Source organism: Acanthochromis polyacanthus, chromosome 10 (genome assembly GCF_021347895.1).
Source record: "Acanthochromis polyacanthus isolate Apoly-LR-REF ecotype Palm Island chromosome 10, KAUST_Apoly_ChrSc, whole genome shotgun sequence".
NCBI lineage: Eukaryota > Metazoa > Chordata > Actinopteri > Pomacentridae > Acanthochromis > Acanthochromis polyacanthus.
Window position 1 is genome coordinate 15,166,986 of NC_067122.1, and position 12,406 is coordinate 15,179,391.

General features: G+C 39.4%; 1 protein-coding gene across 3 annotated transcripts in view; it reads right to left on the reverse strand.

Moving 5' to 3' along the window:
- Window positions 1–12,406, reverse strand: part of arhgef6 (Rac/Cdc42 guanine nucleotide exchange factor (GEF) 6) — a 33,406-nt gene that overhangs the window by 9,611 nt on the left and 11,389 nt on the right. For all 3 annotated transcript variants that reach the window (XM_022194879.2, XM_022194877.2, XM_022194880.2), the window contains 12 exons: window positions 11,494–11,698; window positions 10,870–10,922; window positions 10,120–10,214; window positions 9,890–9,985; window positions 8,915–9,037; window positions 5,846–5,984; window positions 5,515–5,574; window positions 4,352–4,498; window positions 3,265–3,351; window positions 2,260–2,341; window positions 1,184–1,299; window positions 820–999 (listed from right to left, as the gene is read on the reverse strand). In XM_022194879.2, coding sequence (XP_022050571.2) covers window positions 820–999; window positions 1,184–1,299; window positions 2,260–2,341; window positions 3,265–3,351; window positions 4,352–4,498; window positions 5,515–5,574; window positions 5,846–5,984; window positions 8,915–9,037; window positions 9,890–9,985; window positions 10,120–10,214; window positions 10,870–10,922; window positions 11,494–11,698 — 1,383 coding nt within the window. The remainder of the gene's footprint in view (window positions 1–819; window positions 1,000–1,183; window positions 1,300–2,259; window positions 2,342–3,264; window positions 3,352–4,351; window positions 4,499–5,514; window positions 5,575–5,845; window positions 5,985–8,914; window positions 9,038–9,889; window positions 9,986–10,119; window positions 10,215–10,869; window positions 10,923–11,493; window positions 11,699–12,406) is intronic.

The following is a 12,406-nucleotide window of genomic DNA, read 5'->3' on the forward strand; positions in this document are numbered from 1 at the left end:
TGCATTGTGGTTGTATGGTTTTTATGGTTTTCGTGGTTTTATGATTTTCACGGGTTCTACGGTTTTTAGTAATCCAAACTGCATCGTTTCGTTTTACTATGCTGTTGGAAAGTACTTTGCTCTTCTTTTAAGTTGTTGTAAAGTGCTCCACAATTAAATTTTGACTGATTGGTTGATCACGATGACTTGTAGCTGGGTGCACACAGAAATATGGAACATGTACGCAGGTTAATGTCATTTCAAACCATGTTGTCAGCAGTTAAGAGCATTTATCACTATGTGTTGATGGCCAATGTTGTGGTTATTTCTATTAGGAATGTAACAAAAACATTAATAAGAATCTTAAGTAGTTGACAACTGTAGTGAAGCAGAATCTTTTGCATGAGTACAGGTGGGGAAAGGTGATATACTTGATACAAAACGGGGTATTATTACTCAAAAAAACTCCAGCTATATTCAAGAGCATTTTTCAATGTCTGAGGTATCAAGTCACCTTCAAGTTTTTAGTCTAGCCTCGAATTCACTGTCCTTATCTTCACTTTTTAGGTCCAAGTCTATGATTCTACATTGCACTGCTTAAATAATCCCACATTTAATTAATTACAATTTTAGCCCATCTAATGCATTGAAGGTGTGCATGATCTTTCACTTGTGGTGTTGGTGTGTTTTGTGGAGAACAGCTTTGGCTAAATTCGAAAAACAGTACAAAGGTGGTCTTGTCGAGAAGGGGGACTTCTCAGATTCTGACTAACAACGCACCGCATGACTGATTATAGGAGTCTGTTGTGGGTTTGCTTGCACAGCTCTTCAGCTTCCTACCTCTTTGTATCCCAGTGCAGCGGAGGGCTTGAGGGGAGGTGCTGGGCGCAGACAGCTGAGAGACCAGGGTTTGTTGATCTTTGGCTGCTCCAGGGGGCCCCGGCTGACGGCGCTGAGGCTGCCCAGGTGGGACAGGTGAGTCGGGGTACCGACCATGCTCAGCGGCTTCCCGTCTACATTCTACACAGAACAGTCAGAGAAAGGTCAGCTGGAATTATTGTGTATGTGCATTTAAAGATGAGTCAAGTGTTTGACATCCCCAGCTGAGAATTTAGTTTTTCACACTTCAGCATAATGCAAGGTTGACTAGTACTGTTCTGACTTCACGCTGTATAAGTGTTTGTGAGCGTGGGTGTGTGTTAACCTTTGAAATTGTGCCTGCAGGACTTCCTCCTTTGGTGAAAGGCTGCAGGTTCTCTAGCCATTCCTGTAACTCCTGGGCACTACAGCAGAACACTGTAATACGATCAATCATGCTTCCTGCAGGACCAAACACACACAAACACATCAACGCAGACTTCCTATAGCGAAAGTTCAATATGGCTTTAGATTATTAGACGAGCAGATACCGCAACCACAATCAGACAGTCTAGGGTGTGCAGGTGTCACGCGATGATGGAGTTAGATTTGTCTACATTTAGGTTTTTTACACCCCCAAAAGTGAACATTTAATGACATATTACAGTAAGAAATACAGTTAGAAACCAGATAAACGTCGTGAAACCTGTCCGGGTTCACAAAGATGCCTCAAACAACAAGACTTAACTATATACTCAATGAATTAAACAGGGTTGTTTTCTTCTGAAGTTTTGACTCATCTTGTTGCAAGATGAACCACTGACCTATTAGTCTGTCTTCCTTTCTTACTTGCCTTTGTCTCACCAATAGCAGCATACATTCTGACTTCCTGTAGCACAGTGCTGTCCTAATAATGCATCAGAGTGTGTAGTAAAACTGATTTTTTACAGACAAGAGGGTTTGTGAGCAATCAGCAAAAATAGGGGAACCTGTAGGAATTTTTGGCATTAACTTTCACAGCTTTAGTTACTTTAACTTTGGGTAGTTTACAACATACATTTGTACCATTTAAGACTATTCACCAGACCTGAACTGCTTAAATTCCAATAAATTAACTAAAGACTTTCACTTGTAGTGTATGTTATATAGTGTCTGGCAGTGACAATTTGAAGCTTCACTTACTGTTCATGTGTTGAATAAACGTTGGTCTTAGAAACAGAACAGCGAGATCAATATGCCCTCTGACTGTGTACCGACACCAGCATGAATACTTTATTTAGAAAAATGTTTCCCCACAACTAACTGAAACTTTCTTCTACCATTTAATCAGTTCCATATTTGTACCATATCCTGTCTCATCAAGTTTATCACACGACTAGCTCAAGCCGACAAGCGTTTCCCTCCAGAACATCGGGTACAAACCTGTGATGTCAAAGGCGTAGTGGCCACTGTCTGCATCTTCTGCGTGTCTTGTTACTGTGGTGCCCGTTAGCGGTAGTCTTCCCTGAATGGAAGAATAACACAGAATGAGAGGAGAAAAGAAGGATGCTGTACATAAAATATAAACAGCAGTATTGCATGTCTGGTTATCCCCTAAAAATAAATGAAGGGCAACACTACCAGGAAGGGACACACTTTGGTAAGAGTGCTCTATTATGAATACAATCATAGAAGCACCGTTTGAGAAGACACATTTATACAGGAGTGCTTTCTGCTAGGTTAGGAAAGATGGTGGAAAATGTACAGTGATTAAAAATAAGTATCAAGCAAATGGTTGTTTTATTCACACTGAAAATAGGAAATAATGAAATAATGTTTTTCTTACTTTTGCAAGGCCAAAAAGTTAACTTCTTTTCAGGAGTCACATGTCTCTAAACCTGTATGTATCTGTCACCTTTGGGCTCGCTCTGGGGGTCAGGCTTATGGGTTCTGTCAAGCGTCTTGAGACAATTTGACTGTAATTGGCGCTATATAAACAAAACTGAATTGAACTCAATCATTCAAGCTCAAACCTTTTTAAGTCTGTTTTAACACAACACTTAGTTAACTATATGTGAAATAATCTGAATGCATTTGCTGCAAATAGATCCTTTCCTAAAGTGATTTCAATCTGAGTTAGGGTGAAAAAACCCACCCACAAAGTCCTCCTTCAGTGTTAATCTGCATTCTAAAGTTGAGATGAACCTAACAACCGGCTCCAGCAGTCTGTCTTAAATCAATGTACGTGTTTGTATTCTAAAATACTGTAGAAGTCCTTCAGAGTTTTAGTGAGGAAAATGAAGCAGAAAGTAGGAATTCTGTACTTGGTTCATGTGACTGTTTTCAAATTCTTCTGCTGGAAGTAGAAAGTTTCTCTGAGCTCAGTGAAGACAATTTCAGAAACCGATCTTTTGTCCAAGTAGAGCAACATGTTTCACTGGAGCTCACCTGATAAATAAAGCCACTCATCCGGGGACTGGCAGAAAGCATAACTAACACATTAGGGAAAAGCATCAGGTAGCGCTCCTCTTTTTCCTGCAAGACACACATAGAAGTTTTGGTTGCAAAGCGTCCTATCCATTCTCACATATGTGCAGATTAGTGAAAGGGTTTCATCAGCCGCCACTGTTTCATGTTTGTCACTGAAAGTAATGTTTCTGCAGTTGAACTGGTTTATCGTGTTGTTTGCCAAAAACCAAGAGTGTTCTACTTTTGGTTGCACCTACTGAGGCGAAACCATAACTATAGCTGACACTGGAGTATCATAGCAACAAGATAACTGTTTGGAAAAGCAGCTGCTTTTTGTATGAATGGAAAATTAAAATGAGCTGATAAGGAGTTCATCTTGAGAAACAAATATGGTGGTTGGAAAGTGGTTGGCAGTGATTAAAATGTGAATCCAGATGCCTGTCTCGAGCTTTCCTCCAACCACGGAGACAAAAGTCGACCCCTACACAGAAACCACACAAGAAAGAGGAGATGGCTTCAGAGTCGGCATTTGGCCTACATAGGTTTCTGTTTTCGCGCTTGGGGGAGATATTAATTAGCAAGACAGGAGGCCTGTTTTCAGCACACAACTCCCCAACACTGAACTGAAAAACGTTTATGCAAGGATGAATGCTTCACATTTGTTTTAAATCATGGAACGCTGACAAGAGAGAAGGAAAGAACATAATTAATATTGCATGTTTTGTAGAACAAATCAAAATTTTAAACACTTGTTTGAATGCCTAACCGGTAGAATGTGGAGAGCAGAAAAGGGACCGAGTAGGTGAAACTGAGAAATTCACATGAAAACTTCAATGATGCAAGGAATGGCTCTAGTTAAAGCATGGGAAAAAGAAGCTCGTACTTAGGTACTTTCACAGTGCACTCTCTTTGTGTACGAAGGAACATTTTGTGCTTAACAAAGCCGTAAAACTTGCAACAGTTTTCCTTCTACAATATCATTCTATCCTCTTTAACCGAAAAAGCATTTTCTGACAACTGATGGTAGTTTTCATCATCCTGGGCTCAAACCTGAAATATCTCTCACCTCACTGCAGCCATTCCTCACATAGACCTGCGACATGTAGGCCACGTGACCCAGGCTCTTCATGCTGTCTCCCTCCCAGCCTCGCACTGGTTCCGATAGGATCTGCAGCTCCAGGTTCTTGCGCTTTCGCAGGTCCTGGCACTGCGTCTAAAACACACAAACATGTCAGATAAATCTCACAATGACAAAAATGTGAAACCCACTGTTAAATTAGCGTTTCTTTTTATTGAACCTCTATTGAACTTTACTCCAATTTTTATAAATACTGAGTAACCTACTACGTAGCAGGGATTAGTTATGGCTTCAGAAAAAAGGGTGTTTGCTGTGATTTTTTTTACTTCATTGTCAGAGGTAAGCAACCTGCAACATAAAGCAGTAAATGTTCAGGTGCTAACGAGGGACTCTCCCTCTCGAAACAGGAAAAATGACAATGCAACATCTATGATTTTCCACTCCACCTTTCTTCAATAACGAGCTTCTGCAAACGGAGCTCTCTTAAAAACGGAGCTTGCATTTCTTAAGTACCTGCCCACCCAACCACACACTCAAAGCGCACCACGACAAAATAAAACATGCAAATTACAACAAGCAGTATTGTGCGGCATTTTGTGTTCTTTTTTTCCCCCGTTTCCTGTGCCGCCCTGTCAAGGAGACGTGTGAGTCACTTCATCTGTTTTTACAAGGAACTATGAGCGCTAACGGGGAAATCGTGTAACAAAGCGAAGTTCACCCAGGTACAATGCGGTCGCTCGTTTCTAATCCAACTCTTCTAAGATGGCATTTCGCTTCACTCCCACAGTAGGAACAACGTGCTCACTCAACACCAAGCAGACAAAAAGATGAGACACTTTTATTAAGATTTTTCCTCCCTCTTCACTTGAGGCTCTTCTTGATTACGAAGTCCCAAAAAAGACTCTCAAAATCAGTTTGGTATCATTGAAGAAAACTGTCAGAGAAAATTTGTCTTGAATGTTGCATGTAACAAATAAATGAAATAAGAAATCCAGCAGCTCTACAAACCAGCTATTGGGAGCTGACATGTCGTGACTGCAGGATTGTTTAGCTGAGGCTTGCTTTGTGCTGATAAAAGGAGGAAAACGAAAAACTGTTGCGAAGATTATCAAAGCTGTCACAGTTGATCACTACAGGATGTCGAGACTTACCACTAGGCTCCTAAATGCTGATGTTGCCTTTACAATGTCAATATAATCTGGATGGGCTTCCTGTGGAACAAAAACACAACATTAGAACAAATAAAGCAGCCTGCACTGAGCCTAAATAATCAGAACTAATGTACATATTACGTATACTGTAATGTACATATGTACATTACAATATACATAATATGTACATTAGTTCTGATTATTTCCAAAAGCGACTAATTCTGACATTAGTCATCATTAGTTATTACCGTACTTTAAATTCCTTTAGTATTTGTGTTAATTACATATTACTTCAGGATATTTTTAAACGCGTTTTTCCCCTCTCTTTTACCTCCACATGTCGCTCTAGCTCCTGCAGCAGCGTTGGGTATTTGTCGAGCCTCATGAAGGGCTTACTGAGGCTGGTGGTCAGGGTGAGGATTCCTGGAGCGCTGGCTCCCTGGCTCTCCATGAATTTATCCAGCTCCTCGCTACAAAAAAAGAAAAAACAACACACAGAAATGCACAGTTAATCCTCATCAGCACACCATGCGGACTCCAGGAGTATAAAACTTGTCATATATATTTAATTGTAAGCTGGATTTTTCAGTCCCTTTAGGTAGTTGTCACCCACATAGTTACAATCACATCCACCAAAGCTTATTTGATTCCAACCAGGTTTGTGGTATGAATATAAAAAATCCTTTAGGGTACATGCGGACCTCAGCCAAACCCCAGCAGGACTGTGCATCTTTTATTTATGTATGTTTGTTGTGTTGCTCTTGTGATGACTGCTTCAGTTTCATTGCGTTTCATTTCAATTCAGGAGTTCTTACACTAATACTGTAAGCAATACATGTTTGTAATCATCAATAGTAATTTCATTGCTTCTTTCATATTTGTATCTATAGATGACACACGTTTTAGAAAAATATACAAAGAGAGGATATGGACAGGCACAGAAATGTGAAACAGATGAAATACTACTAGGGTCTACCAGTAGGTTTTGGCACGTGTACTGATGACAGTTAAGGGTAAAATTTTATTAGATTGTTTCTAAAGCTCAAGGATGCTTCAAAGATGTACATTTGGTAATTTAATCAAATTACTGCTGAACAATAAAGACTTATTGCAGACAAAGTTGAGAACTTAATTTAAAATCCCTAATGGCACACACATGATATATAATTGTATCAAATTAATCATAAAGTATACTTATTCACTCCACTGGTAAAACTCTTGCTTTCACAGAATTTAACAGGCAGTTGAGATGAAACAATGTGCACTGAAGTCTTTTTAATACAGATACATATAACCCTGTGCACAAGTGTGCAGCCCTCTTAATGTCACGTAGGCAAAAAACTGACAAGATTCTTGAGAGCATCTGCAGTAAACAACGGAAACATCTCAGCTTTAACAACTCACACAAACCGTATGAGTGTCAGTGTACCTGTAACATTTAGCATGGGACTTTATTATGCAAATTAACCACTTGTCTTCCCGGTGACACACCAAGTTTAGAGCAGTGAAAGGGTTGAAACATGATACATATTTCAAATCAAATATGACTTCTTCCAGTTATTAAAAAACTTTAAATCAGTAAAAGATAAAATATATTACTGCTTCCAGGTATTAAAATGTGTTGCTTTATACTATACTGAGAAATCCACATTATGTTTTAAGATTAAAAATGTATTGTTGATATTAAATTCCCGATTTGCAAAGCAGCAATCCCATGAAATTAAAAAGTAACTGATCTTCTTATGAGGCCTGGAAAGTGAGCCTCACCTACAACCCCCATGTTCCTGTTTCTTTGTCGCTGCTGTAAGAGCCACCCAAGCTGTGATCTAAACAATAAATATATCACACATCTGGTGCAAGTGAGAGCATATCTGAAGGCAGCTGTTAATAGCTTCACAGGCAGCAAAATTTAGGTCATCAAAGTGGCTTGTGCAATTTTCTACCGTCGACTGCAACACGATCGCTTCAAGTGCAAACTTGCCGGCGCGTTTGAAAGTAACACCATTCATGAATTGCCATGATCCCGCTCTTCAATCACACAGCATCCTGCAGCAACACGAGCTGGCAACAATTGGTGAATGCGACAGAAAAAGGTTACTTCTGAAAAAGGTAAATGCGTTTACTGTGAAAAAGCGCCTTGCTTGCCTGACAACATAACCACAATAGTATATATCCTGTCAACAGTTGGCTTCCTGTGTGTGAACCAATTTTATCTTCAACTCAACGTGTAGAACCCGAAAGGACAGCTCAGTGTTACTCAATACTGGGATGTTTAAAATGTACCATGGAAGTTTTGCTTTTATTTCTATGCTCATAACAGCAGCAATTACTCACTGACAATGACACACTTTAGCTATAATTGTACTGAATGAAACTGGCAGTACAGGAGGACTTTTTGTAACTGATCAGATTTAGTTTAGTGACCTGCTCCACCTTGTGGCTAAAAGTCAAATTGCAGCTCATCAACAGAAAACAACAAATGGAGGTCCCAGAGACAGCAAATTGTGTCTATTCTCAGATGTACGTGGCTTTGGATAACAGTGACTGCTAAATGAAATTGTAGAATTGCAGAATTGTAGAATCCGTGACACACATACAACTGTGGACATATAGGTGAGGCAGTATTCTTTGTTTTAGACCCCTTAAAGCCCCCTACAGCATGCAAGTGAGGAGGTCAATTCAAACAGTGATGTTTGATTCTCAGCCTGTTTAATCTGAATTATTTTTTTGGCCTTGGAGATATCAAACTGAATGCTAATTCAAAAGAAAAAAAAACTAAGAAAAGGCAAAAATAAGTTTCATTTTCCCAGAAAACCAATCCAGTTTCTCCTTCAGTTCATTTCGTAACTACATGTGGGAATCTCAAACCCTGAGCTGGAAAGAAATGTGTTGAATTCTGAGAAATGTTGTCTCCATTTTGGGAAAACCTTGCTAATGGGTCACACACAAAAATAAATAAAATATCTCACAAAGTTTAGCTAACGTGTCAAAATCAGTAAAACAGCTGCCATTTGAAGAGCAACTAACGATCATTTCCATTATTTCCTTAATTAATCGATTGACTGTGAAAAATGTTGATCATTGTTTCCGGCCTTGCCTAGTTGTTTAGCGTCTTTGTCCATAACCAAAAGATTGTTTACTGTCACACAGGAGTAAAGAAACAAAAATAAACTTAACTTAAGAAGCAGCAAAGAGAGAATTTAGATTTTTTTTTCCCCTTTAAGAAATTACACATACCGATTTATCAGTTAAATTAAACAGTTTGGTAGTTGATGGAATACTTTACAACTACTCGATTACTCGTTGCAGCTCTACTTGTTATGTGACAGAATGGCTAGAAATCAGCCAATTTTTCAATGTTTCCAGAGCAAGACCTCTCTCTGTTCTGGTTCTGTCTGACCTGTGGTCGGTGAGGATGCAGACAGCCGACGGGTGGCTGGAACAGTAAGCCAGGTACAGAGTCTTGATCTGACACATCAGGTTTAAATAGCAGCCCGCCACTCGTTGCTGCCCCTCTGGGACCCTGCAAAGTCACAGAAACAGAGTCAAAGTCAGAGGTATGAAAAGGAAGAAAAGGAAGAAAAGGAGGTTGCTAGAGGAGACATGGAAAGACACAAGGAGACAAATTTCCCAATTTAAAACTTGCTATTATCCTGGACAGATGTTAGGTTTTATTGTGTCACTTTTAGCGGATGATACAAGACAAGGCCACTTTAAAACATGAAAGTTAATCTCATCAGATTAACAGAGCACCACGAAAACACAGTATCATAAGGAGCCTTTAACCCACATTTCAAACTAATTCAGGATGCCTAAAGCTCAAATCAAGTGCTATAAGACACTACAGGAGTTTCAGAGATGATTTATTCTGCACACATTTCAGACTCCTGCTGACCACTTTCCAAAGTATGCCAGACCTTCTAAAACCAATGTATTGTCCCTTCCAAAGAGCAGCCATTTGTTTATAACAGTTGTAAATGTTAGATTTTCCCTACCGGGGCATGAAAACATCAAAAGACATGCAGATATTTTTTTTAAAAATGTGCACAATTAGTGACTGGGCCATTAGCTTTTCTTTAAACGCTTTGCAAGCTGATAGTTGTACCATGAAGAACTGAATAGGAAGAGATGCTTAGGAGGAAGGAAGTGATTGCAAAAATATAATCAAGTATGGTAAGCTTTGCGGAACAGCAAGTATAGTATGTGTGCAGTGGAGGAAATGAGCTTAAACAGAAATTAAACGTAGAGTTCTAAGGGCTTCTGATTGTTGTGCAAAACAAGCAGAGGAGTGGGGTAAACTGGCTCTCTGCCGAGGATTTCAAACGAACCAAATAAAAAATGGTTTTAATGGAGCTCTGACTCCTGCATGACTTACTTGGTGCAGTCTTCCAAAGCTGAACAAAGTCCCTGCTGGAAGGCCAGGATCTCCTCCAGGTTTCCACACAGAGTGGCGCTGTCTGCACTGCTCAGCCTGAACATCAATAAAAACAAATATGAGCATCAGTGGAGACCACAATAACTGCCCTACCACAACAGCAGCCACACTGCTGTCTGCCTAAAGTATACATGAATGAATCCGTCACATCTCCTTGGAATTACTCTTACTTGTCGCTGGCTTGCAGGGGTCGGAGGTAACAGCTCAGCACTGCTTGTAATTCTTTAACAAACTCCCGCTCATGTTCCACGATGTCCTGAACCACCTGCAAAAGCAGCGGAACACTTAATGTTGTCAGATTTCAGAAAGTATTTAAAAAAAAAAAAGAAGATTAGGAATTACTGGTAAAACTGGCTAATTATCAAGAAAAATGTATGATTTCAGTCTGTGTACATGCACAATATATTACCAGTACTTTGGCTATTTTAAGTTATCTATAAAATCTGATAAAACAAAGTGATGCCATGCTGACAGTGCAATTTAAAATGAAGAAGTTATTTGTAGAAGTTGAAAAGAAGAACCATTTATATATATATATATATATATGCAAATGTAGAGAATAAACAAAACCCAACAAACAAATATGGCAGACCCCATCTATAGTTACTAATTATTTGAGTTAAGCATGAGCAACAAAAGCAGCTGCTTAGAATAGTTCAGACAATACAGTAAATTTAAGTTGGCATTGTCAGTTTTGTAACAACACCATGTTGTCAATTCTTTTGCCATTTTCAGCCAGGACAAATGTCGTCTGACAACCAACATTTATCAGTAGCAAAACAACAACAACAACTGAAATAAACAGTTGAACTATAAGAAAGACAAGAATTAGACTTTTAAATTTCTGATTTCCTTCACGATTGTGGAAGTAAAGCGGCATGAAGAATATTTTTATGTGTCCTGGGTAATTTCCGACTCACCACACTGTAGTAGTTCTTGGTCAGTTGATTTCCTTTAGGAGACACTGGCTTTTCTGTAGAGGAGATAAGTTTAAATAATCACAGAAACGATCGTCAATAATCATCAAAACGTATCAACTGAATATCCCGACACCAATAACCATTTTAAAGCACAGTTTGGGATTTAGGGTAGAGCTGATGTTCTATTTTTATTACATTCCTATCAGTGCCAAAGGAATTCATAATAACAATTAAAAAAATATAGAAATTCTTTTTAAAGATATCGGTCAAATTCATCGTTGTTTATTGTGTTTTGTCTCATTTTTGCTAATGAATTACAGGAAAAGTACAAGTGTAAGGAGGTGGAGAGTCAGTCTATAACTATGACTGTACTGCTGTACGTCAAACCAAACAACTGCTGATACTGGATTGCTTACAATATCATCATGTGTATTATTAACAGGATATCAATATTTCATTTTTAATACGGGGATTCTCGTAAATACACTGTCACATCTCCTTTTAAAGTATCCACATTTAGAAAAAACATAACTTCCTTGGAAGCTACAGTGTGTAAAATAGATTTAAATACCATTTTTCTTGAAGAAACTTGAATTTCATGATCCACATAGTGCAGCTACTCACCGCAGGGTTTGACCTCGCGGACGTAGTTGCTCGGGAACCAGCCCGTCTTGCCGTTGAGCGTTCCCTCCCACCATCCTCCCTCCTCCTGACGCGTCACAAGGATCAGTTCACCTTTACTGAACGACAGCTCGTCCTCGTTGTTCTGCTTGAAGTTGAAGCGGGCCTTCACCATCAGCTGCCCACCGCCACCGTTCTCAGACATTTCCTGTTCGGGAGCAAATCAGCAACGCAAATACATCAACGAAAATATTTGCATGCAGGCGTACGTATACAGCACAATGGAACGCATACGGACTCCATCGGCACATTTTCAGTCAGTTTCTCCTGATGTAATTATCACCCAAGGAATGCGGCGGAGTTAAGTGACAGTCAGCGTACGTTCGTCTGTTTATCTGTTGGTCTGTGCACAACATTGTTCAAAACGGAATAACGAATAATGCACTTTGCTTTGTGGTCATTTTAACTTTCCTTTGGTTTTATCTTTATCTTTGCATCTTATTGCATTTTAATTGATTACTGTTATTATCCCCCGCCTCCACGAAGTGGAAAAGGGGGATATAGGTTTGGCCTCCGTCCGTCCGTCCGTCCAAGATGAAGGGGACAGCTTTATTCGGAAACTATTACAGCTAGGATTACGAAATTTAGAGTGTAGCTTCACATCATGGACACCTTGATCAAGTTCGAAAATGAGACCTGTGCGATAATATTTAACAGAGTTATGGCCCTTGATCACTATTTTGGATATAGACTCATAGACATCACATGTGGTGGGGGATATTGATGACCATGTCGTCTTGCTGTTGTTGTTTCTGTTGTGTATTTTATTGTTGCGTATCGCATTTTATTGTGCTGGATTGTTTGATGTTTTGCTGCTGGCTGCACCAAAAATTGCCCCGCGGGGACAATAAAGATT